Consider the following 27,336-nt stretch of genomic DNA (forward strand, 5'->3'; position numbering starts at 1 on the left):
ACGGTTAGCGAATTTATTAACTGGATAATGGGGGGGATTCTAGACTGACCGCAGCAATTCCTGATTTATGTCATACCAACCTGTGCTTGTTAAATGTGCTGATTTTATATCGATGAAATGACTGCAAGGTAGGTTTTTGATTACTGTTCCAGCTGTTTATGATACAAGCTTTGTTTACTTTCACGTTCTGGTGTGTGATGTGCTTATGTTAAATGTTAAATAAAATGTGCTTATGTTCAATAAAATTCTGCTAAAAGAAAGTACATAGTACTGACGATTATACTCCGTAATACGCATTTAACATATAGGCCTAACGTCGCTTTTATTACTTATTTCAGTTAAATACCTGGCACAGTTTGACAATATCTCACCATGCCTTCACCAATTGATAAAATACCTTTCTCACTTTCAGAATTATTATTCTTCCGTTGTTGTATATACCAGACTGAAATATCTTCAGATAGCACTTCTCCTCATTTCTCTAGCAGTGAACTTCTTCCAACAACTTGCTGCTAAAGTATCGATACTCTTACGTTCAAAGCGATAAGTATCGAAGCTTCGATAGAAGCTTGCCGGTTACTGTGCTGAGGAGCATTGGCGGTCGGAAGAGTGTGCACAGTAATGTAAGTAACAAATGATAGACTTTTCTTCCTACTAACAGCACAAAGAGCGTGTTATAAAATGTAATTTCCTGCTATGTGCACCGGGTACTGTGTACTAACCACGTTTCTGTAACTTATATTCTAAGCAAACATGAATGTGTTTTGAAGGTTATGTCTGCAGCTGCCCAGCTGAGCCGAGTCAAGCGAGCAGTCAGTGCGACCTTCCTCCGCTAGATAGCGCGGGCTGTACAGTTTCTAGGGCGACGTAGATAATTTGCGGGCGCCAGATCAACTGAACTCGTTTTATTCTTTAGGAATTACGGAAGCTCGAGGTATAACGTCACATCTACAACGATGTCATTGTAAACGACGCACAAACTGGTGTAGATCATGGATGGGGAACGGAAATCGGCCTTTCCAAAGAAAACATCTTGGCATTTTCCTTGAAAGATTTACCACTTCAACCTCTCTATGTCCATTCCGTACAAACCATTGAAAGATTTACCACTTTCAAAATCTCTATGTACATGCTGCACAAACCACTGTCAAGTGTTTGGCAGAGGATACGTCCCATTTCGCCAGTTAACTAGAGCTTTTCACCGCTACATTTACGTACGGAACACGGGAGGAATCTGTAAGTGCATCTACGCACGATGTAATTAATCTAATCTTGTCCTCACGGTTCCTATGGGAGTGACGTGTAGGGGATTGTAGTATAATTCTAAAATCAGTATTTTAAGACGGTTCTTCAAGCTTTGTAAGTAGTCTTTCTGGGGATGGTTTCGGTCTTCTTCAAGACTCTGCTGGTTCAGTTCTTTCGTCATCTTTGCGACACAAACTTTTCAGTATCTCCTGTTAGTCCTGTCTGGTGCGGAGGCCCACACACGTGAGCAGTATTCTAGGCTGATTACATTTCCCAACTATTTTACCACTATATCGAAGTCTGCTACCTGCCTTTCGGATGAATGAGCCTATGTGAACGTTCCAGTTCATGCCCCTACAGATGTTACACCCGGTAATTTCAATGAGTTAACCAATTCCTTCTGTGACTGACTGATGTTATAGTCTTAGAATATTACTTCTTCGTTTTGTGTAGGTTTAGGGAAATACAAAAAGCCTAAATGCAGTTGGATGGATGGGGATGTGGACCATACTCCTCCGGAAAGAGAGTCTAGTGCCTTCACCAATGGACGAATTGCTTTGTTTTTCCGTAAATCTAGGTTTAGGGAAATTATTTCTCGTTATAGGTATTTTAGCCACTTATCATCTAGCTGTAAAAGTTAATCCTGCATTAAATGCACTTCACTTTTGAAATCAGAAATTAAAGCACAGAATTATTGCCGGCCGGAGTGGCCGTGCTGTTCTAGGTGCTACAGTCTGGAACCGAGCGACCGCTACGGTCCCAGGTTCGAACCTTCCTCGGGCATGGATATGTGTGATGTCCTTAGGTTAGTTAGGTTTAATTAGTTCTAAGTTCTAGGCGACTGATGACCTCAGAAGTTAAGTCACATTGTGCTCAGAGCCATATGAACCACAGAGTTATTCAGATACGAAGTCCTCGCCTTAGTTTAAAAACAGCAACACTAGATTGTCTCTCCCGCTTATCCATGTTACCGCGCATCCACAAACGCGTTGCTTCCTGAAGGCGGTAAACACCGATCACATTAGCTGCCTTTTCGTGCACCTATAGTTCGTAAAAAATGTATAAAGCTCTGATAGCTTGTACTGAGCCATCAGCCTTTCCGTAACATTCCCTAGATGTTAAAAAGGGCAAGGAGAGACACCATAACTATGGTTATGTGTGTCAAGTGGTTCACATTTTCTACTTTGACCTTGAATGCTTTTGAAGTTCCTTTTATATGGGATTAACTTAAGACATACAGATAACTGTAGTTTGAGTCCCGAAACTGATTGCTGTAGCTGTTTTCTTAATATTAGTGCTTCTAAGCTAGAATATGTATAACGATTACCTTAACAGCCGCTTCCTCCGGTCCTTAAGACCTTTTTTTTCCCACCTTATACCTCTGCGCTGCCAGATGATGACTGATTAAATTAATTTCAGTAAATTTTAGTAGGTATGGAAGGAATATTGTGACAATTGCGAGATAATTGCAGAAGTTCTCTAGTCAGTGTTCAACTGCTTGTATCATCATATGCCACATTCTTCCTGTTCCGGAGGAGCATAGTTCTTTCCCATATCGATTAACCGGACCTACGTTTTTTTCTTTTTTTTTTCTCTTTTTAAATATTTCTCGAAACTGGTCAACATAAATGCCATAATGTTTCTTTTGAAAAGTTGAGCTCATCATATCGATTCGACGTTGAAGAGGGGAGGACGAATTTTGCATTTCCCTTTTTCAAAACGTCACGAATTACGCAGGAAAGCTAGATCATATCGACACTGATCTCTAGCTTAAAAAGAATGAAGACTGGTAAGAGAAGCGGCCGTAGTTTTGGTTGAGGTGATGTAGTGATCCCCAAGACCACCTCTTGCATCCGCACCTCTTCGAACCACAAAAGATTATCTGTTATCCACTTTCTTTAGTGTATGGCTCTTTTTCTTTAATGAAACTTCTCTCGTGTCGGGAAGTGGCTCTTACATTTATACAATCTATGCTTCCTTACAAAATTCGAAGGTTGCCCTCCGTTTATAACTAACGTCGACATTTCAGATTAGACAAAGAAGAAAAACGGACAAGTGAGAATAGCATTCGCGCTCTCAGCGTCCGGTCGAACTTAATTGTGTATATAGGCAAGTAAAGTTTTGATGACTGAGCTTTCGAGTATCAAAATATGTGACATAAATATCTTTTGATTGCATTCACTCATAAGATAAAAATTTATATTTTGCCTTAGTATTGGACATAGATTTCAACGTGATACCTCAAACCGATCCTGAGACAAAAAGGTCGTAATAGACAGACAGAGAGACAGACAGACAGTCTTAAAGCAAAGTAGTCTTAAAAGGGTTTCGTTTTTAGCGAGTGAGGTTGCATCCATGCAAAGGTAAATGTCTTGCGCTTCGTGATGGGTATGTGGATACAAGAAAACATTTCTTCAAGAGTGGTTCCCTGACGAGTTGGATTAATTTTATTATCCTGCAGGTAGAATAGATAAAGAAGGAAGATTTTTGCCTATAAAAAGAAACAGTTGCTGAAATCCAAAAAATATAAACCTTAAGACGATGGGAAGAATAATCTAAGTTTTGAGTGCGACTCTTGGTGAGCACGAAATGTGGATAATTTATGTATTTATATTTATTTCTTTAATTTGATTGAATTAGGGCTTTCAAGCCCTCTCTTACATGGACCAAGGTTTTACTCACTCAGTATTTTTTGACAACGTAGTTATTGAAGTAATGATAATAATTTTAATGTGAATGATGCTAATAAAATGGTATTAATAGAATTAAAAATGAATATATATAATAATTTCTGAGACAGCAAGTTCTGAGAGAGAGAAATTTGAGCATACTGCACTAGCTAAGATCTTCTGGAAATAAGTAACATCCGGTTGAAAATGGGCATACTTAGCTGTAATTAGTTAACGAGTGCGTACAGGAACAAAGTCAGACATTACTGTTGCTTAAGTAGATTTGTCACAACCTATATAATCAAGGAGTTCATTACACAGTGGATCTCTGCTACTGAAAGGGATTTTTAGAAAGCGGCTGAATGATGGGGTGGAGCAGAAAGTATTTTTCTCTGATGGGAACGAGTGTTTGTGCTCTGTTGTTCAGACAAGAGCTTTAAGATCGAGGAGAGATAGGAAGGGCTGTTTACGCTGATAAGTCGGCAGAGGAGACAGAGTGTATGACAATCTCTGGGGTCGTCTGCACAAAGGCTGTGTAGTTTTGAATGAGATGGCGATATAGGATTAAAGACGTCGAACGTCACAGATGTGGTGCAGGTGGTCATCTCCTTCCAGAGTCCGTGAGCTTTCATGCAAAAAACCTTACGAGATAACATCACTGTAATCAACAACTGGCAGTGCGAGCATTTATACCACTTCCCTTTTTAGAACAAAAGGGACAGCTAGATGCTCAGCACAGTTTAAGTTTTCGTCAGTGATTACTTGTGGACTCCTTGCTGAGAAGGAGAAATAGTTATTTGTTAAATTCAGGGTTAAAAATGATGGGTATTCCAAATATTTCGGGCTAATGAACCTTGCATGACCAACTACGACCTCTTGGATTTTGCTGAACTGACCTTTAACTCTTTGTTTCATGTCTATTTTGATAATGCACATAAATAGCTGTCTTCATGTTTATTGATTTTTGCATTCATCTATGACTGGAAGTTGTCAGCATACATGTGGTATTTACAGTAGTACGAGATGATGTCACAGACAAGCACTGCCAAGAGAGTAGGACCTAATACAGAACTCTTGGAGGACGCCTAATGCAATATGTCTCCATTGCGACTTTATGGTGCCGCACATGACGCGTTTTTGATGTAATGTCAGATACGAGCGAAACCAGTACTCGGAGAGGAATTTAGGCTGCAATGTTTGGAAAATAAAACATCGAAATCGACAGAGTCAAAAGCTGTGCTAAAGTCTCAGAAGAACATTAGTCACCTCCGTTCTCTACGAGGAAAGCTGCAGGTCATCTGTTATAATAATCGACTAATAGGTTGTCTACTGTTAAGTAATCGGTGAGTTGGTCGTGGACTGGAGAGTATGGAAGAATGCAAATAGGACGGTAATCGGACGGTGCTATGGCCATGTCCTTTTCGGGTAGTGCTTCAGTTTCTGTTTTCAGACCGTTAATCAAGGCGTGGCTGAAGACCTCTGTTATTCTAGGCAATGGACATATTGTAATGTTGGTTACCAGTGACTGTACAAAATCAGATTGCTAGATCGAATGAGGAAGGAAATGCCCTGGAAAACGTCAAGAAGAAAAAAATACCCAATGAAGAACGTAATAAAACGAAGAGAATGGATGGCCCCATATTACGTAAAACTCATTGCTAACGACAGTAGCTGAACAGATAAAAGAATAGCCATGCATGCCTAAATCGTCGATGATGAGAAATGCAGCGGCTGTACTGAAACGGACTGGAGAACTGAATCAATCAACCTTAAGGATGATGACCAAAACAAAAGAAATAAAACCTCCCATTAGACGAGGATTTCGGGGAACATGAATGAGGTACAGGGACGAAACGAAGTCTATGGTATTCTCAAAACTTGGTTGAGAAATCATCGTAATGAAAATACAATCGCGTAGGCTTCCGCGACCAGGATCAGCTGACATACCTGGGTCTACTGATGATCAGTAGACCCAAGGGACCACCTTGTCATAACGTAAAAAACTATACTGGAGAAACCAACGTTGCGGGGTCACAGTGACGTTATTCTGGGTCTAATGATGATCATCGGTAGATCCAGAAGAGAGCCACTGTAGCCGTGGTTTCTGCAACATAGTTTTTTACATTGTTATGCAGCACGATGCTCAGAAAACTTATTTCATAGTGAATACAGTTCAAGGGGGAAAACGTTGTGGGTGTTCGGTGGATCTTCCTTCCGTAGAAAAGAGTGAAAAGTCAAGACAGACAATCTCATGTAAATACGATAATATGTATTGTTACAGTTTGTCATATATATTTTACTGCATGGTGTGAGGAAAGTTACAATTATTGGTCGACATCGAGACACTTCGCACTGGACTAGGATGGAGCAAGGACTAAACCGTCGCTCTTGAAGAAGTCACCCCGGTATTTGAGTTATTTAAAGAAAACACGGATAACCTCAATTAGGATGTCTGGACGGGGGTTTGAAATCGCTCATCCCAATTACACTGTATTAACAATTGCGCCAATTCATTCGGTCATCGATGTGCTGTAGAGCTACCGATATAGTAGTTCAGAGCATTTGAGGTGCTTACTGCTAGAGCTAAAAGAATACCGCAAACGATGTAGCCTTCAGAGACACAGAGAAAAAAGAAAACATAGGCTTACTATGACCTACAACGGAGCAATACTCTCAGCAGAGACGGCTGACAAATGACGGTGCTATGTGGCAATCATTAGCCACAAATTCCACTGATTTTAAAATAACTACCAAAATCTGAAGACTGATGACCTCTGTTTTCTGGGACCATTAAGCACCTTCATTCAATGAACTTAGACCGCGCAGTGCACCATAAGTGTTCTTGCCGCTGTGGTACTCGTAGTTGAGTTCGTATGCCTATTGCAAACCGCCGCTACATAAGAATCTTGCGGCCCAAGATCACCTTCCCACCATACAGACATCGTCATTACACGGTTTTCATACAGCTCACCGTGCACGGAAGTATTTAAGTACGGATTTATATTGGACAATACTGTACTGGTCAGTATCAGATTATATTTTGCTTGCATTATATTTTTCGTCTCCATTGTGGACGTCCATAAAATAATGACGACCATATAAAACGAGACTGGAAAATGTTGGATTCTGTCCGTAAAGCTGTGTAAGCTTGAAAACTAGGAGATAAATTCCTATTACACTGCCAGTCCTAAAACCCTGTACAATGTACGTGACTGTCCTGTTTGAGAAACGTGGACTTCCTTTTTTTCTCATGCGAATAAAGCGTACTACCTGTCTGTGTATTCTGAAAAATTCATGGCACGTTTTCTGCAAATGGCGCCTGCATTTAAAGCAGAAGTTGTGAAACTAATTAATATTCATGTAACCAGGAAACTAAAACCGCCCGATAAAAAGTAACGAGCTTGCTCAAATAACTCGCGTCAGTCTCCAACTGCCAGTTTTTAATTAGGTCCTTGTCAGTTCTGCATAACAAATTTCACAATTAACAAACATGAGAAAAGATAACTAATAGTAAATTATTCTCACTGTGTCTCTAACAGCACCAAGTAGCTGCACTGTTGGAGCACGTTACTTTCTCTACGATGTTTCAAACAATTCTGATTTGATTCCTTCCCTGACGACATTTCAGTGGAGTCGGTGATATGTTTCCAATGTCTGTGAAATCGATGCCCTTTAACTAACAAATAAACGAAAAACTGGTTATTATCGAAAAATTCAGAACAAATGAATATTTTTTTATGTGTAAAACCACAAATTTTGCGTATGCCAGGTTATATATGTAGCTAAAACTATGTAGAATGGAATAATGATGAACTTATCAATCTGTCAAATAAAATCGCCTGTGACAGGTTAACGGAGCGCATACATTTTTTTTAAAAAAAAGTCATAATTCCAATGCAAACTTGAGAGCAACAGGAATACAGAGCGGTGAGAGGACCAGTTCAGCTGAATATACGACAGCAACAGGAGAGGGTTCAGAGAGTAATTAACTAAGAAATAGAACGGAAAATACGTTGCAGAATTGAAACTAACAGTAGTACAACGACAAAATAGCTTCGGATAAAACGAGAGACAGCTGCTCAGATTTTTACTACAAAAATCCCTCTGAAGTGAAAAACGTTCCGCGTTTCAGTTACACAACGTTCACCCCAAGTAAGTGTAAAGAACGCCCGCCCGGTTAGCCGTGCGGTCTAACACACGGCTTTCCGGTTTGGTAACGAGCACCTGGTCCCCGGCACGAATCCGCCCGGCGGACTTGTGTCGAGGTACGGTGAGGCGGCCAGTTCAAAAAATGGTTCAAATGGCTCTGAGCACTATGCGACTTAACTTCTGAGGTCATCAGTCGCCTAGAACTTAGAACTAATTAAACCTAACTAACCTAAGGACATCACACACATCCATGCCCGATGCAGGATTCGAATCTGCGACCGTAGCGGTCACGCGGTTCCAGACTGAAGCGCCTTTAACCGCACGGCCACACCGGCCGGCAGGCGGCCAGTCTGTGGATGGTTTTTAGGCGGTTTTCCATCTGCCTCGGCGAATGCGGGCTGGTTCCCGTATTATGCCTCAGCTACATTATGTCGGCGATTGCTGCGCAAACAAGTTCTCCACGTACGCGTACACCGCCATTACTCGACCACGCAAACATAGGGGTTACACTCGTCTGGTGTGAGACGTTCCCTGGTGGGGGGGGGGGGGGGGGCAAGAGGGTCGAACCGCACAATAACCCTGAAAGAGGGGTTTGGTGTGGGGCGGCGAGGGCGAAGTGTACTGCGGTAGTCGTCGTGGGGTTGTGGACCACTGCGGCTGCGGCGGGAACGGAGCCTCTCCGTGATTTCTAGGCCTCCGGTTAACATACAATACAATACATACAAGTGTGCACAAGTTTTAAGAATTCAGATTCCTTTGTTCCGCTTCCCGTAAATGTAATATGTCTTTGAATGAACTTCTTTATTCTAAAACAATTTGCCGTTCAGTTCCATCCTTGATAGCAAGGGTAAAATTGTGAATGGGATAGACACTTCAAATACTTGACTAACTTGAGAATTGAAACAACTATAAAACATAGAATCATTTACATGAACTTGCCACGTACTCATGGTCACGTTCTTTAATCGATGTGATCAATTTTCGTCCTCATCTTTGTCCTCTGCGAATTTGTGCTCTATCTCTAATTATTTTATCGCCGACGTAAAACCTTACTTATTTTTTCTCAGTTGCAATCTACCTTTACGAGGTGCATTCAAGTTCTAAGGCCTCCGATTTTTTTTCTAATTAACTACTCACCCGAAATCGATGAAACTGGCTCTACTTCTCGACGTAATCGCCCTGCGGACGCACACATTTTTCACAACGCTGACGCCATGATTCCATGGCAGCGGCGAAGGCTTCTTTAGGAGTCTGTTTTGACCACTGGAAAATCGCTGAGGCAATAGCAGCACGGCTGGTGAATGTGCGGCCACGCAGAGTGTCTTTCATTGTTGGAAAAAGCCAAAAGTCACTAGGAGCCAGGTCAGGTGAGTAGGGAGCATGAGGAATCACTTCAAAGTTGTTATCACGAAGAAACTGTTGCGTAACGTTAGCTCGATGTGCGGGTGCGTTGTCTTGGTCAAACAGCACACGTGCAGCCCTTCCCGGACGTTTTTGTTGCAGTGCAGGAAGGAATTTGTTCTTCAAAACATTTTCGTAGGATGCACGTGTTACCGTAGTGCCCTTTGGAACGCAATTGGTAAGGATTACGACCTCGCTGTCCCAGAACATGGACACCATCATTTTTTCAGCACTGGCGGTTACCCGAAATTTTTTTGGTGGCGGTGAATCTGTGTGCTTTCATTGAGATGACTGGCGCTTTGTTTCTGGATTGAAAAATGGCATCCACGTCTCATCCATTGTCACAACCGACGAAAAGAAAGTCCCATTCATGCTGTCATTGTGCCTCAACATTGCTTGTCATTATGCCACACGGGCAGCCATGTGGTCGTCTGTCAGCATTCGTGGCAACCACCTGGATGACACTTTTCGCATTTTCAGGTCGTCATGCAGGATTGTGTACACAGAACCCGCAGAAATGCCAACTCTGGAGGCGATCTGTTCAACAGTCATTCGGCGATCCCCCAAAACAATTCTCTCCACTTTCTCGACCATGTCGTCAGACCGGCTTGTGCGAGCCCGAGTTTGTTTCGGTTTGTTGTCACACGATGTTATGCCTTCATTAAACTGTTGCACCCACAAACGCACTTTCGACACATCCATAACTCCATCACCACTTGTCTCCTTCAACTGTCGATGAATTTCAATTGGTTTCACACCACGCAAAGTCAGAAAACGAATGATTGCACGCTGTTCAACTAAGGAAAACGTTGCCATTTTAAGTATTTAAAACAGTTCTCATTCTCGCCACTGGCGGTAAAATTCCATCTGCCTTACGGTGCTGCCATCTCTGGGACGTATTGACAATGAACGCGGCCTCATTTTAAAACAATGCGCATGTTTCTATCTCTTTGCAGTCCAGAGAAAAGAAATCGGAGGCCTTAGAACTTGAATGCACCTCGTATGTTGACTTGTGTGAAGAACTAGTTAAAAAGGGTGCACGATTACATCGACAAAAACGTTTCTTTGAATGAGGTTACAGGTTACATTTACGACTTCGAAGAATAGTCCTACAGTGAATATTTCACCGGGAGGAACACGTTTTTTAGACTCCCCTTGTGTGGACTGCAAACTTGTGTGCTATGATGTGGCATTTGGTTGTGATCCCATGACTCGTCGGTTACTAGTAGATTCAACTGTAATTTGGTGAACAGCGTCATTGATAAAGATTGCAGAGCGAGAGAGAATTTCCTAAATTAATAATGGGAAATAAGACGGAGCTCGTACACCAAATCACAGCACTTGAAAAATATCCCGGAGATAAAGCTGTGAGGATAGCCAAAAGCAAATAACGTTCTTTGCGAGTCTTCTGTCTGCTGACTGGTCTGATGAGTCACCCTGACTTCCTGTGCCAACCTTTTAAATTCCTAGTAACACTCCCACCCAATGTCCTCAATTATTTGTTGGATGTATATCAGAGCACATTTTTTGCCATCTATGTCTCTCTCTACACCATGGGGTCCAACTCACGGCACACGGGTTGCATGCGGCCCAAAGCAAGTAGCAGTGCGGCTGAAGAAGTGAACATCTGTTACACAATCGGTAAAAAAAGTCCATAAAATTTCTATTATGGAAAGTGATGATAAATTTAATATTTGCCATTTGAATTTGGAAATCATACTCGTCTTCTTCTAATGTGCCCAGGTAAGGTTGGGACACCTCTACTAGTCAACATGGAAATTACTCCCTTATGTAACACACGTCTCCCGTCATGTCCCTTTTTCTTGTGAGTGTTACCCACATGAACTTTTCCTAGCCGGTTCTGTAAAAAACCACCTCATTAGTCCTCTACCAGTCCACTCAAGTTTCAGAATCTTTCTGTCACACCACATCTGTTTCTTTCTGGCCTTAACTCATTTGTTCCGAAATGTGGACACAGAAAGGAAGTGACATAAAGAAATTAAGAGCGAAACTTATAAAAATTGAAACTCGTTGTGTGAAAACTGTGTGTGTTAAAACCCCATCGCTAGTACTGTGAAAGCAAGTACGAGTACTTTTAAATTCCGATTACAGTGTCTCATCTAGAATCGCCTTCGCTACCCCACTCTTAAACAGAACTTAACTGTGCAAATTACTTTTGATGTGTATGGGGCCGCGGTGGTCTCGCGGTTAAGGCGCTCAGTCCGGAACCGCGCGACTGCTACGGTCGCAAAAATGGCTCTGAGCACTATGGGACTTAACAGCTGTGGTCATCAGTCCCCTAGCAGTGGTTAGCACACTGGACTCGCATTCGGGAGGACGACGGTTCAATCCCGTCTCCGGCCATCCTGATTTAGGTTTTCCGTGATTTCCCTAAATCGTTTCAGGCAAATGCCGGGATGGTTCCTTTGAAAGGGCACGGCCGATTTCCTTCCCAATCCTTCCCTAACCCGAGCTTGCGCTCCGTCTCTAATGATCTCGCTGTCAACGGGACGTTAAACACTAACCACCACCACCACCACCAGTCCCCTAGAACTTAGAACTACTTAAACCTAACTAACCTAAGGACATCTCACACATCCATGCCCGAGGCAGGATTCGAACCTGCGACCGTAGCAGTCGCGCGGTCCCGGACTGCGCGCCTGGAACCGCGAGACCACCGCGGACGGCGCTACGGTCGCAGGTTCGAATCCTGCCTCGGGCATGGATGTGTGTGATGTCCTTAGGTTAGTTAGGTTTAAGTAGTTCTAAGTTCTAGGGGACTGATGACCACAGAAGTTTAGTCCCATAGTGCTCAGAGCCAGCCATGTGTATGATATTAACTACTGTAAACTGTATCTGATTATTTGTATAATGAGTTGAAGAATGGTTGTCACTAATAGCAGAGTGGTTTTCCCGTGAAACATTCACACGCAATGGCTAACTGTTGCGTAACAAAAGAAATACCCCATTGAAAAAATACGTCAGCTAAATTTATATGAAATTTTCCTAATGAATTGTATTCCTAATTTTCTCTCAATAGGTTCATCTAGGTTTTACAATAGTGAATAAATTTGCTCTACTCTATCTGCAAACTGCGAGAATGTAAAGTGCCGAACTGCATGTACCTGTAATAAATCAATGCGTGTCAGACTGTCTTATCCTTTTTTATTCTATTAATACGGCTCCATTAACAAATAACATATTTGTTCCTTTTCTCAAAATACAGGTCACTGACCACGCAGTAGCGCAATGCATGAAAGTGTAGGTTTTGCCAAAACTATCTTTCACTAAATATTGGGGATAAGCTTCATGAAATAATTATAAACGAATAGGAAAATACTTCGAAGTTATATTGAGTCCTATTAATGCAACAAAAAGGAACAATGAAGAGTGACCTTTCCTTTATCATAGTCACACACCATAAGAATTAGTTTTGTAAGCAGTCTTTAAATTGTATGAGATTTACTCTTTCCCTTTCTTAATGAAATATTTTGACCAACAATGGAGGGAGAAAGCTAATTAGAGTACTGCACAAGTGACTGATAATTCGTCCTGGATACCAATACGTTGATACTGTTAGACACAATACACTCTTTACGCTCCAATAATTGCTCGGATACCGCTTTCAACAAAATTAATGAAAACTACCTTTTTTTCCAAATGTACCGTCTCTCGACAAAATCCTGTTGAAATCATGTTTTATCCTCTGTCACATCAGGGAGCACCTCAATTGTCTGTGTGATGCCTCGATCATCGAAGCAGCTCTTCTCTCTCTCTCTCTCTCCCCGTCCCTCCTTCCCTCCCTCCCTCCCTCCCTCCCTCCCTCCCCCCTCCCCCCCTCCTCCCTCTCTGACCGAGAACTACTTACCATTCCTTCGCTCACCCGAGCTCTACTCGGTAATACTGCCATGTACCCGACGTTCGCCTCAAGGGATCGGCAACGCCACAGACACTGGAGCATCACTGGGATGTATATAAACAACGCATTGGCTCCCCGGACTGCTTCGATCAAAACGACGATAGAAGTCGGGACGAACACCTCCAGAGGTCCTCCTTACCAGGGACCCATTTCTTACATCTACATCTACATACATACTCCGCAATCCACCATACGGTGCGTGGCGGAGGGTACCTCTGCCGAGTCACGTGTGTGCGACTGGATCAGCACGAATCCCTCCGCGCCCCGGCTCTTTAGGGGTTGCAAACCGACACGTCGTCTGTTCGCTCCAACGAAGCTCTGGGCCAATTCATGCGCCAGCACTTAGCCGCCCATGTCAGAGCCCCGTCGGAACCAACCGCAACAGGACCTACGACTTTCCAGCGATTTCCTGATACGTATCTGTCGGCGAACTATGGCGAACGCTCAACCTCCTTTCGTTAGGGATTATTGGTGACCTAGTCTTCACCTCCCACTACGTTTATTTACTGTGTGTTCCAGATGTATGGCTGTCAGTGCCTGAGAAGTATTATTTTTATCGAGAAGAGATTTTCCTTTTTTAAATCTTCCTATTGTGATCATAATAAACACTTGTTTTTGATTACCTGTGTGTTATTATAGCTTATCATCAGCTATATCCCCGTGGGAGAGAAATACCATAACCTTTGTACTCATGTGTTCAGCCACGCAAATGCGCTTATAACGAGAAACGTACGAAACAAATTGATATTTCTCATGATATGTACACCTTTCAAGAGCTCGTAGGACCATGTTCATGCAGCTGCTGGAATATGAACAAACACAAATAGTCGATTGCTAGTTGTTCGGAAGGACACACGAGTGGCACATCTCCAGCCCTTCTCTCCAGGTGATAAGCGTCCGCAGATAGTGTTGACGAAGCTCGGTTGTTGTGATACTCCACTGTCTCCCACAGTCCCCACAACCGACGTAATACCACAAAGTTTTAATGAAGTTCCCATTTTTGAGGGACTTCCTCTCTTTGGAGTTGTGTGAAGATGCACTGCACCTGCGCCAGGCGTTAGCGATTCTACTATCCGCCGAAACTGCGTTATTTCCTGCGAAGGAATGATTAATCAGCGACCCAAATCAACCCACTGTGCTGCCACGTAAATGAAATAGTTTCAGTAGAAGGATCACCATTTTCGCGTTGACCCGGTAGTCAGGGTTAAAAATTCACCACTGTATCATTACTAATCAACTGTAACAATCTGACTTCTTTTAAAACCTAAGAACCCACTACCGCGACTCGACGACACATAATAAAATCGTAACACTTCTTGCTGTTACCTAGCGCACCTATCACAGCTGATGGAAGTATTAATAGAAATTTGTGATACTCATCGCTAGGCATACAAACCACATCAACACAGTCCACATTAGCCGGTGTGAAGTGTATATTTGCGGATGCACTAGTGTTCAAGAAGGAAGAAAATTCCTAATAGACGTTTCGTAAAATCCTCTTCATCTCCTTTATTGAATGACTGTTGGCTATGACTCCAAGTTGTCAACATTGTGATACGTAAACTGAATACACTGATGAGCCAAAACACTATGACACACTGCTTAATAGCTTGTTTGTCCGTCCTTTGAACAAAATACATAACTGATTCTGCTGACCAGGCATCCAACAGCTCATTGGTAGGTTTGTGGAGGTATGATATCTAGGAACAAGTCACGTAATTCGTGTAAATAATGGCCCACTGATTTGCGTACGCCGTGACTGCCCCCGACAGAGAACCAGATGGATTCCATAAGATTTAAAACAGCCAAATTTGGTCACTGAGACATCAACACGACTTCACTATCTGCTCCTCAAACCATTTTAGCGCTGTTATGGCTCCCAGACACGGATAATTATACTCTTGAATGGTGACATCACCATCAGGGAAGACATCGAGCGTGAAGGGATGCAGGTGGTTCGCAGCTGTCAACGTGTCTTCGATTACTACCACAGGTCTCTTGAAAGCGCAGGAGAATGTCTCCCCCGTCCGTGGTGCGCTGCACGTTTCGAGCCGCCGTTCATCTCGATGACAGCGTTTGTGGAGACGACCATAGACATAGTGTAGCACAAACGTGATTCAGCCGTAAAGCGGACACGTTCCCATTTATCGATAATCGAATTCTGATGGTCCCGTGGCCACTGCAGCCGTAATTGACGATGTCATTGGGTCAACATGTGAACACGTCTGCTGCGGAGTTCCACGTTCAACAATGTACGATGAGCGGTATACTCCGAACACTTGATGCTGCACCAGCATTGTTCTCTTTCAGCAGAAATGCCACAGATAAAGCCTCCAGGTCCCACGTCCTGTGAAGAGTCGTGGACGTCCAACCATTTAGCGCCTAGTGGTAGTTTCACTGTGGTTCTACCTCTTTCCGTAGATGCTCACGGCAGTAGCACGTGAACATTCGATCAACTTCTCCGTTTGGGAGGGGTCTTCCCCCGTCCGTGTCTGCTTCGCTTACATACTTTCGTTACCGCGTCACGTGCCCCCAACGCCACCAGGTCAAAGTCGCGGTGGGCAGTGGTCATAACGTTTTGGTTATTCAATGTATCATACAAGGTTAGTCTGAAAATCGCGGCGAATGCTCTCACAAAACTAACAATACATGAGATACAAACCAAAAACCTTTACTGGCCTTTAAAGTAATCATCACTAGCTACAATGCAGCTTTCACCGCATCTTAAGCTGTTGGAAACTGTCAGCAAACGCTCCTTCCACACTACTGGCCATTAAAATTGCTACACCACCAAGATGACGTGCTACAGACGCGAAATTAAATCGACAGGAAGAAGATGCTGTGATATGCAAATGATTAGCTTTTCAGAGCATTCACACAATGTTGGCGCCGGTGGCGACAGCTATAACGTGCTGACATTAGGAAAGTTTCCAACCGATTTCTCATAGACAAACAGCAGTTGACCGGCGTTGCCTGGTGAAACTTTGCTGTGATGCCTCGTGTAAGGAGGAGAAATGCGTACCATCACGTTTCCGACTTTGATAAAGGTCGAATTGTAGCCTATCGCGATTGCGGTTTATCGTATCGCGACATTACTGTTCGCGTTGGTCGAGATCCGGTGACAGTTTGCAGGTATGGAACCGGTGGGTTCAGGAGGGTAATATGGAACGCCGTGCTGCATCCCAACGGCCTCGTATCACTAGCAGTCGAGATGACAGGCATCTTAACCACATGGTGTAACGGATCGTGCAGCCACGTCTCGATCCCTGAGTCAACAGATGGGGACGTTTGCAAGGCAACAACTATCTGCACGAACAGTTCGACGACGTTTGCAGCAGCACGGACTATCAGCTCGGAGGCCATGGCTGTGGTTACCCTTGACGCTGTATCTCAGACAGGAGCGCCTGCGATGGTGTACTCAACAACAACCCTGCGTGCACGAATGGCAAAAAGTCATTTTTTCGGATGAATCCAGGTTCTGTTTACAGCATCAAGATGGTCGCATCCGTGTTTGGGGACATCGCGGTGAACGCACATTGCAAACGTGTATTTGTCATCGCCATACTGGGGTATCACCCGGCGTGATGCTATGGGGTGCCATTGGTTACACGTCTCGGTCACCTCTTGTTCGCATTGACGGCACTTTGAACAGTGGACGTTACATTTCAGATGTGTTACGACCCGTGGCTCTATCCTTCATTTGATCCCTGCGAAACCCTACTTTTCAGCAGGATAATGCACGACCGCTTGTTGCAAGTCCTGTACGGGCCTTTCTGGACACAGAAAATGTTCGACTGCTACCCTCGCCAGCACATTCTCCAGATCTCTCACCAATTGAAAACGTCTGGTCAATGATGCCCGAGCAACTGGTTCGTCACAATACGTGTCACTACTCTTGATGAACTGTGGTATCGTGTTGAAGCTGCATGGACAGCTGTACATGTGCACGCCATCCAAGCTCTTTTTGACTCAATGCCCAGGCCGTTATTACGGCCAGAGGTGGTTGTTCTGGGTACTGATTTCTCAGGATCTATCCACCCAAATTGCATGAAAATATAATCACATGTCAGTTCTAGTATAATATATTTGTCCAATGAATACCCGTTTATCATCTGGATTTCTTCTTGGTGTAGCAATTTTAATGGCCAGTAGTGTAGAATCGTTCGAAGCACCGTGGTCACGCAACGACTGCGAATGTCCTTACACTGCTCGTGCGTATTTTCAACTCTTCAGCTCCCATTGTCACAGGCACCCGCTGATCATACGCAAGAGCCCGTCGCACTCGTTCAATATTGTCTGGAATTGTGGGCGTCCACCCGAACGCAGCTTATTCTCGACAGCGTCCTTTCCGTCTCCACAGCATTTAATCCATCCGAACGCTCACTTTTTACTCACTGCTTCAACGACGTACACTTGCACTGACGTTCTATGAGTTTTCATCGCCGTTTTCCCATAATTTTAAGCAAAACGTCGTTACATTTTGGAATGACACGAGTGCGTAGGATTCTTGCGGGTGACTGGTAGCTGTCTTTCAGAATGAGAAGAGTTGAAGATAAGTACGAGCTGTGTAAGGAGTAAGAGTTTAGCTTACTAACTCATGTATTGTTAGTTTTGTGAGAGCATTCGCCGCGCTTTTCAGAGGAACCTTGTTTTATACACTGATAAACCAAAACATTATTACCACTGCTCACCGCGACATATCTCCTTTTATATCTGTAGATACCGTACGGTGCTGCTGTAGGTACGTAAAAACACACGTGTATTCGAATGGAACGTTGTGCAAAATTTCGGAGCAATTGGTAAAGAACTTCCGTAGATTTAAGGTGTCGAGCAAACGAATATTTACATGTAAATGTTCGTTTGTTCAAAAGTTTAAATCTACAAAAGTTGATCGCCAATTGCTTTGAAATTTTCACATAACGTTGCATTCGAATAAGCGCGTGTTTTTAAATACCTATGTTTTTAATGTATAAAATATATAAATCAATATGTATCATCTAAAGGTCTTCTGCTAATACCAAACTTCTCTAGAAATCCTTGACCGATTTACGTCATAGTTTTATATTTACTCTAAGAACATTCGAACGGACAAAGGCTATTACGCTGCTTTGACAAGGGTCATGTGGTGCCTTCTAATACCGAGTGGGAAGTCCTTTTGCCTTGGGTTGTACAGCAACTCGACGTGGAATGGACTCAACAAGTCGTTGGAAGTCCCCTGCAGAGATATTGAACCATGCTGCATTTATAACCTTCCATAATTGCGGAAATGTTACTGGTGCAGTATTTTGGCACTGACTGACTACTCGATTATGTCCCATAAATGTTCGATTGGATTCGCGTCAAGCGACTGGGTGGTCATTCGAACTGTCTAAAATGTTCTTCAAACCAATCGCTAACAATTGTGGCCAAGTGGCATTGTGCAGTGTCGTCCTTATAAGCTCCGTCGTTGTTTGAAATCAAGAGCGAAATCAAGTAGCAAAACATAACTGATGATCCAGTTCAGTCCATATAAACACAACCCATACCAGTACGGACCCATCACCAGCTTGCACTGTGCTTTGTTGACAACCTGGTTCCAAGGTTTCGTGGGGTATACGCCACACCCGAACCCTACTATCAGCTCTTACCCACAGGAATCCAGAATCATTCGACCGGCCCAAGGTTTTCCAGACGTCTAGGGTCCAACAGATACGGTCAGAACCCCGGGAGACGTCGTGCTGTTGGCAAAAGCACTCGTGTCGGTCGCCTGCTACCATAGCCTATTAAATCCAAATTTCGCCTCACTATCCTAACGAGTGCGTTCATCGTATGTCCAAAATTGATTGCTGCGGTTATTTCTTGCAGAGTCGCTTGTTTGTTAGCATCCGTAGCTCTACGCAAACGCCGCTACTCTCGGTCCTTGAATGAACTGCATTGTCCGTGGTGAGAGGCAGTGCCTGAAATTTGGTTTGCACCACACACTCCTGACACGGTGGATCTCGGGATATTGAATACCCTAACGACTTTCGAAATGGAATGTCCCATGCGTCTAGCTCCACCTACCATTCTGCGTTCAAAGCGTGTTCATTCCCGTCATACGGCCGCAATCACATGGGAAACCGTTTCCCTTGAATCATCTGAATACACATGTCAGCTCCGGCAATGCCCTGTCCCTTTATATCTTGTGTACGCGATGCTACCGCCATCTTTATATGTATTTTATTTTATTTACACGTAGAGTTCCGTAGGTCCAAATTGAGGAGCAAATCTCCAAGGTCTTGGAACTTGTCAGTACATGAAATTACAACATAAATGTAATAACAGATAAAAATAAATGTTTATGAACCCGAAAAATGTCAAGCCATAAGTTTAAGTAAACGCAATCAACAATACAATACGAATGAGCTTAATTTTTCAAGGAACTCCTCAACAGAATAAAAGGAGTGACCGACGAAGAAACTCTTCAGTTCCGGTATGAAAGCGTGTGGATTACTGGTAAGATTTTTGAATTCGAGTAGTAGCTTATTGAAAATGGATGCAGCAGTATACTGCACACTTTTCTGCACAAGAGTTAAGGAAGTCCGATCCAAATGCAGGTTTGATTTCTGTCGAGTATTAACCGGGTGAAAGCTGCTTACTCTTGGGAATAAGCTAATATTCACCACTTATTGTCTGAACCGCCCGTTTCTCCGCTTAGCATGGGAAGAGTTACTCCAAAATATAATACCATACGACATAAACGAATGAAAATAAGCAAAGTAAACTAATTTTCGTGTTGAGCAATCACCTACTGCAGATACCGCTCGAATAGTGAAAATGGCAGCGTTAAGTCCTTGAACATGAACCTGAATGTGGGCTTTCCACGACAGTTTACTGTCTATCTGAACACCTAGAAATCTGAACTGTTCAGTTTCACTAACCATATGCCCATTCTGTGAAATTAAAGCTTCGGGTTTTTTTTTTTGGATTGTGTGTTAGAAACTGTAAAAACTGAGGCTGACTGTTTTCTACAAACCATGAACTTATTGTCATGAACTGCACTATTTGAAACCGAGCCAATGTTGCACACAACATCCTTTACCCTTTATTTTACCCATTCAGTACCTCACAAAGAAAAGAGAATATAGCATTTGCAATTGTTAAACGACTTCTAAAGCCGAACTGCACGTATCACAGCAAATCGTGTGACATAAAATGATCAATTATCTGAAATGTATAATGGTAGTGACACACCAAAATTACAATAGCAATCCGTTGTACTTGCTGCATGTTTTATTACAATCAAAAGCATTATAAAATCACAATCACAATAATACAGGAAACTGCCTTACAAGGCTAGATCACTTGGACAAATTACAAATAAATTTCTTTAACCGAAACAAGGCCCATAAAACTTGAAATTTAAATATGACTAGGTAAATATACCCAGGTAAAGCTTTACTTAAACAGTACAAATGTCCATACAATTCCCATCAGAACTCTCATTACTTCCCATCAGCTGAGGAACAGATTAAGGGTAAGAAGACATATCTTTTAAGGTTTGGCTAGCCAACTTTCCGAAACAAAACTATATACAAATGACTAAAACAATTAAGGAGGTGCTTTAATTTTGACCAAACTAATCTTCAAATTTACTTACTCAGTTGATTAATCAACAATATTCTTAGAATGATTACAACTAGAACATGACCATATGACAATACCCCTAAAATGAGGTTGCTTCAATATTGCGTGTGAATTAGCGATAGACGCCAGCAGACCAAGGATTCAAATCAATACGAGAGAGCCACGAGACAGGAAATGACATAGAAATGTACTCAACTTTGCACTGCAATTGAACTTCGAATGCTATAATTCCCCACCGGAAAGATGGAATCACGCAGCAGTGACAACATAACCCAATATGTAAAGGAGAGGACAGGACCTTAAATATCTCTCTCCCCCCGTGGTGCTCTGCACCCAGTATGCTCGCGTCGACCGCTGCCAATTATCTGTAACACAACACACATGAACGGTAGACAATATTCTGAGACATAAACTACACAATCTTATCTAGAGAACAGGTGATCAATACAATTGAATAAAAACAAATTAGCATCCGTTACTTGGCGAGTGCCAGTCCTTAAACTTTGATTAATAAGTTCGCTAAAAAATCATGCCCTGAAGTTAAGGTGACAAGAATTATCTCGGCGCACATTTACACGCCAAACTACCAAATGAACTACAAGGTAGAATAGAGGACGTATCTCGGCGTGTCTTGAAACGCCAGAGCCGGACTTGCTCACTACTCGTTGCACTTGTAGCTACGTCTTTAACCACACCTCATGTCGGTTGGTTGGGCGTAGCCACACTTCCTCAACCGCCGTCAAGATAGTTAGTCACGACACCGAGGTAAGTGATAAACAACTAAAACAGTTTCAAAGGATTTTTAGTACAATGGCATATTCAATTAAGCCGCACGCAACCCACCGAAGCAACTCGGCGACTCCAATTCAATCGGCCGGAGCAGCTTATAACAAACTCGAAGGAGCTTGTCCTTCCGACCTCTAGGAAAACCAAATCACCATGGGCGGTGGATCTGCCCTCACGACTCAACACGCCGTAGCCGCTGGCCCCGCTCCTTCGTTGTCCGACCCGTCCTCTCGCCGCCTTGTCCCACGTGACTCTCGCTCACCGCCGATCCTGACACACCTCCTCAGCAGATCGCACGCGCTGCCGTTAAATCCGCGCCGCCAAAGATGAGCATAAGACAAATAAGCAAATAAGTCGACTCAAAGATCAAAATGACGATCGATGGAAACTGGCGCCAAAAACGTACCAGCTCTTTATTCTTACATACACAGCTTTTTTAATAACTTTTGCAAATACTGATGGCACAGAAATAGGTCTAAAATTATCTACATTATCCCTTTCTCCCTTTGTATAAAGCGGCTTTACTACTGAGTACTTCAATCGTTATGGAAACCCACCATTCCTAAAGGGAAAATTAAAAATATGGCTAAATACAGGGCTAGCATGTGGAGCACAGTACTTTATATTCTGCTAGACACTCCATCATAACCATGAGAGTCCTTAGTCTTAAATGATTTAATTATTGACTCAATCTCGCTCTTCCCTCTTGTCTGTATCACAGAGGAGTATTTCAAACTCAATCTCGGAAAGGCATTTGCCAAGAAGGTTATATGATTCCCTGTAGAAACTAAATTTTTATTTAATTCCGCAGCAATGCTCAGAAAATGGTTGTTAGGTACTGCACATATATCTGATTTATCAGTAAAATAAATTTTTTTGCTGCGAACATCTTTTATATCGTCGAACTTGTGCTGCTGACGAGACACTTCCTTCACAACTGACCATATGGTTTTAATTTTGTCCTGCGAATTAGCTATCCTATTTGCATACCACATATCGCTATCCAATGACTTCTGTCACCTCAGCTGGAGCGTGGTTCACAACGTCTTCAATTAACTACCACTTTGCAAGCATAATTTTAACATGGTAATTTCTCTTTTCAGTTCACCTACAGCATTCAGACTGTAATATTTCACGATCCAACTCATATTCCGTCCTCCTCTTGCTAAATCCCCACCCAGGATTGCCCACTCAGAAGTCCGAACGGGCAATTACTTTACAACTTCAGTGTTTTGTGAAGGAAATAGTAATCACTAACAGACTGTTCTGCAGACTGTATATACTTGAGGGTTCAACGTCCCATTTCGATTTTGTTTTCCGTCAGTGCATTTTCTCTAACAGTTCATCATATGGTCAGGGGAAATAAACATCATAGTGCAAAATGTAATAGTATTTTTGCTACCGCTGACAGAGTAGAAAATTGAAAACACGTATTGTGTGAAAGCAACGAAAGATGCCGTGATCATAGCTGCATTTGTACAGAGTGTCCCAGGAGGCACAGTAAATATTCGAAGAGACTAATTCGAATAAAACAATCCAAATAACACGCGTTCAATTATTACTGGCTACAGAGATACAACAGTTAGAATGCATCCCAAACAAATACTCACGGAAGATGCTAAGCAGATGCAAATAATTAATCTCACAGCTGATTTCATAAATTCGAATTCAGTGCTCTTTGGAATTCTCATAACAACACAGTTTAGAGCTCCTCCAATGTCGTTTTTGTCTTTCTTTTATGAGGGCACCACATTTCATAATCAGAACGATCAATTCGTCTCTTGTGTTTAATTTTTGTTTGTAAATATTGCCTTTTAGTCATGCCCACGGGCAATATTGAAAGGGTAAGGCCCCGGCAACGTTAGGTTTGGATGATGTGAAACTTGACGAGTAGAATATACGAGGCCCCGTTTTGTTGGAAGAACGTACTCATTCTTGTAGCCAATGCGGAAAGCTCGTTTTAAATAGTCTAGACAACAGAGCCCTCTAAGAAGATGTTTAAATGAAACAGTCTAGTAGTCCAAAAGGCCACAGTCACATTTAAAAAACTGAATAAATGTAAATTCAAATTTAAATTCACAATGTGGACTTCAAACTAAAATGACAATCGATAAATATTGATCTCTGTAATAGGCTGTGTCTTTATACACAATAAAAATTGAACACGTATTATAGGGAATCTTTTATTAGAGTTAATATATACTTCCACCTCCCAAAATATTTACTGTTCCTCCTGAGATATCCTGTATAACTTTATTTTATATTTGCCTTGGCCACAAATATTCTGTTAATGTCATGATGAGTTGGGGCCACTCGCCACCTCCATAAAAACTTAAAAATACAGTGATACAAAGTATTTGGTTAATGTCAGCAAAAATAATAAGTGCAAATAGTAACTACAAATTCCCCCCAATATTAACGAAAATCCAACAATGTGGGAGGTCGCGCAATTACAGGCAGTTGCCGGGGTGCTGTCCCCGTCAACATACGGCCGTAACTTTTTGTAAAAATGCAAAATTCTCTGTGGTAAAGTTCATTCTGAACAGATTATGTGCTCCAGGTCCTCTTCAATGCATTCGCGTAAGTGTGTGTGGATCGTCAGTGTAGACCTAAATAATTTACGCTGTCTTATATTTAAATTTCATATTCAGTTTCTACCACAATTTGCGAAGAGGAACGATAAAATGTTGTCGACTGTAAATTACGAATTCTTTGCTTTGCAGATGACAGCCACCCTCAAGGCGTCGAAGAACGCCGTCCGGAGGCAGATGAAGAGCGTCATTGGCGCGCTCACTACGGAAGAGAAGCTGCGCCAGTCACAGATCGTCACCAACATGGTGGGTTTAGATTTAACGTGTGACTGTGCTAGAGATAGATACACACATACACACACACACACACACACACACACACACACACACACACACACACACACACACACAGAGAGAGAGAGAGAGAGAGAGAGAGAGAGAGAGAGAGAGAGAGAGAGAGAGAGGGGCATTATGTTTTCAGTGAAAGCTTTATTTATGTACAGCATCAGCTGCTGCATAAACATTATTAAAATGTGATACTAGTAGTTTCCGCTTATGTGGGCTACTTTCTAGCACTGGCCAATAATTCGTTACAGCAATTTGGTTTCTGATGTATGAAAATACTTTCCTTAATAATGGCTTAAATGGCCGAACATGAGTATTTATAGATACCTGACATTGTCACCTGGAGGGCTACCATCTATATAGTACATAGAAAGCTTCAGATATGAAGTTTTTATTGTCTTGATCGCAGTGGATTACTAATTTTGGCAGGGTTAAGCTTCCATCTTCAGATCCGCAAGCATTACAAAAATATTACACTGCTGTAGCTGCAATCGCAAATTAACGATTTTACATTTCTTTTTGACATACCATCAGTGTACAGGTTGTGAAATCATGCTGTGCGATAAACCGCACGTTTGTTTATGTGCCACCGTATCGGACTGTGAATTTGAAATAAAAAATGAGATTACCTTTGCAGTAGTTATTGCAATAGATGTACAAATTCCAATATACGCCTAAGATTACATTATCTCATAACGAAAAAAAAGTAAAACGTTAAAAAGCATAACTTTCTTCTGATGGCAACAACATCAAGAAGCGGCGCATGTGTCTGAGATGAATACATGGTACATATTGCTAGTAATCCAGCACACCTACATGTGATCAAGGCAATCATAACGTCATATCTGAAGCTTTGTATTTATGTTACGCGTCAGTAACACACTTCTGGTAACTGGTCACATTTGCACTCCTGCTGAAAAGGCAGTATATACACTTCTTGCAAGACCTGCCGAAGTCACTCTCAATACCCTCACGTCGTAACCATCGCAGAGATTTTGTAACTGCATTGATGAAAAACATATTCCGTTTGCCTGTAGGCTAATGTTTTTCAGAACGGAATTTTCGCTTGGTTGTGCTTTAATGTAATAAGAGTAACTTGGCCAGGTCTTTTAAGAAGAGTATATGTCACGTTCCCAGTGCGAGTACACATGTGTCCAGTTGTCGAAAGAGTTTAAGTGCTGTGCAACAAAATTCTCACGTTTGGCTGTTTATGTCATTTTTAAGGAAACTATGTTTGACAGCCGAGAAATCAAAATCCTATAATAATGGCTTGTTGTCCAGTGACAGAATATGGCCCATATGGACGTAAATCAATAGCACAACTCAGTAAAGCTTATGCAGGAACTGATGGTGAACACAAACTTGTGTTCATTGAAATTGTTACGGCTCTGGAGCATCATCTCGCATTTATAACAGCAATTTTTTTTTACACCAGTCCCTATTTACGCCCACTGTGAGGAATGGCTCAAATCGTTCAAATGGCTCTGTGCACTATGGGACTTAACATCTGAGGTCATCAGTCCCCTAGAACTTAGAACTACTTAAACCTAACTCACCTAAGGACATAACACACATCCATGCCCGAGGCAGGATTCGAACCTGCGACCGTAGCGGTCGCGCGGTTCCAGACTGAAGCGCCTAGAACCGCTAGGCTACTATCGGCCGGCCACTGTGAGGACAGTCTGGGTATACAGAAGGGCACCAACTGCATTGATCATGGGTAGACAAGTATCGAAATATGATACTGGATTTTAAGACATACCCAGGAAGAGATACAGACTCAGATTACAATTTATTAATGAAGATTTGGTTGAAGTTTAAGACAATTATCAAGAAGCATCAGTGTCCAAATAAGTGAGATACTATAGCACTCAGGAATGGTTACGTGCGTTTGGAGTCCCTGGGCTGTAGATATGGAGATAATGAATGCCACAGTAAGTTACTTAGTTGACAAGGAAAGCGCATCTCAGCAGTTGGAGAGATAAAAATGAGACGGTAATTCGAGCAAACTGAGCAACACAAGAAATATTCCGACTGATCGACGAAAGAAGGAAATACAGAAAGGAACAGGAACAGAAAGAAGAGAATCCAGCAATATAAGTCACGTAGAAATAAAATCAGTAGGAAGTTCAAGGAAGCTATAGTGAAATGTCTGTAGTAAGAACGTAAGTAAATTTAAAAAGAAAGGCGTCTGCAGCGCAAATAAAATGCAAAATAAGTCGTCATTGTTGAGACTCCAATTGTTAGACGCAAAGGAATGAACAGAAATAATGCAGTGAGATCTTGAACGAGGCAGAGGAACTATTCGCTGACAGTGAGATTTTGCACAAGCCAGAGGAACTGTCTGCTGACATGATACGATGAGATCGCGCCAGCAGACATTTCCACTCCCTACGACATGGAAGTGCGAGTTTGAAGGTCATTGGAAGACTTCACCTTTGGAACCCAATACAGTGGAAATTCTGCTTGTCAAGGATTCGACAAGTCTTTGATGGGTTTCCGGAGTACGTGGCACCTGAGGTCAAGGCCGATGGTGATCACGGGAATGGAGCGCGGTAACAACCCATATGTTTCTCATCGGGTAAAAATCTGCCGAATTAACAGCTAAAATCTCAAGGTGAGTTCATTATCATGCTGCTCAAATCATTGAAGATCGCCGCCTAGCCTCCATTGTACGACGGGGTGA

The 27,336-nt window shown here is 42.4% G+C and overlaps 1 protein-coding gene across 1 annotated transcript in view; it reads left to right on the plus strand.

The window, feature by feature from the left end:
- Positions 1-555: 555 nt before the first annotated feature.
- LOC126481102 (5-formyltetrahydrofolate cyclo-ligase-like) overlaps positions 556-27,336 on the plus strand; it is a 91,653-nt gene continuing 64,872 nt past the window's right edge. Inside the window, exons 1-2 of the mRNA XM_050104622.1 lie at positions 556-623; positions 24,498-24,611. Of these exons, the coding sequence (XP_049960579.1) occupies positions 24,498-24,611 (114 nt within the window). The 5' untranslated portion in view covers positions 556-623. The remainder of the gene's footprint in view (positions 624-24,497; positions 24,612-27,336) is intronic.

The sequence above is a fragment of the Schistocerca serialis genome, chromosome 5 (assembly GCF_023864345.2).
Source record: "Schistocerca serialis cubense isolate TAMUIC-IGC-003099 chromosome 5, iqSchSeri2.2, whole genome shotgun sequence".
In the NCBI taxonomy this organism is placed as follows: Eukaryota; Metazoa; Arthropoda; class Insecta; order Orthoptera; family Acrididae; genus Schistocerca; species Schistocerca serialis.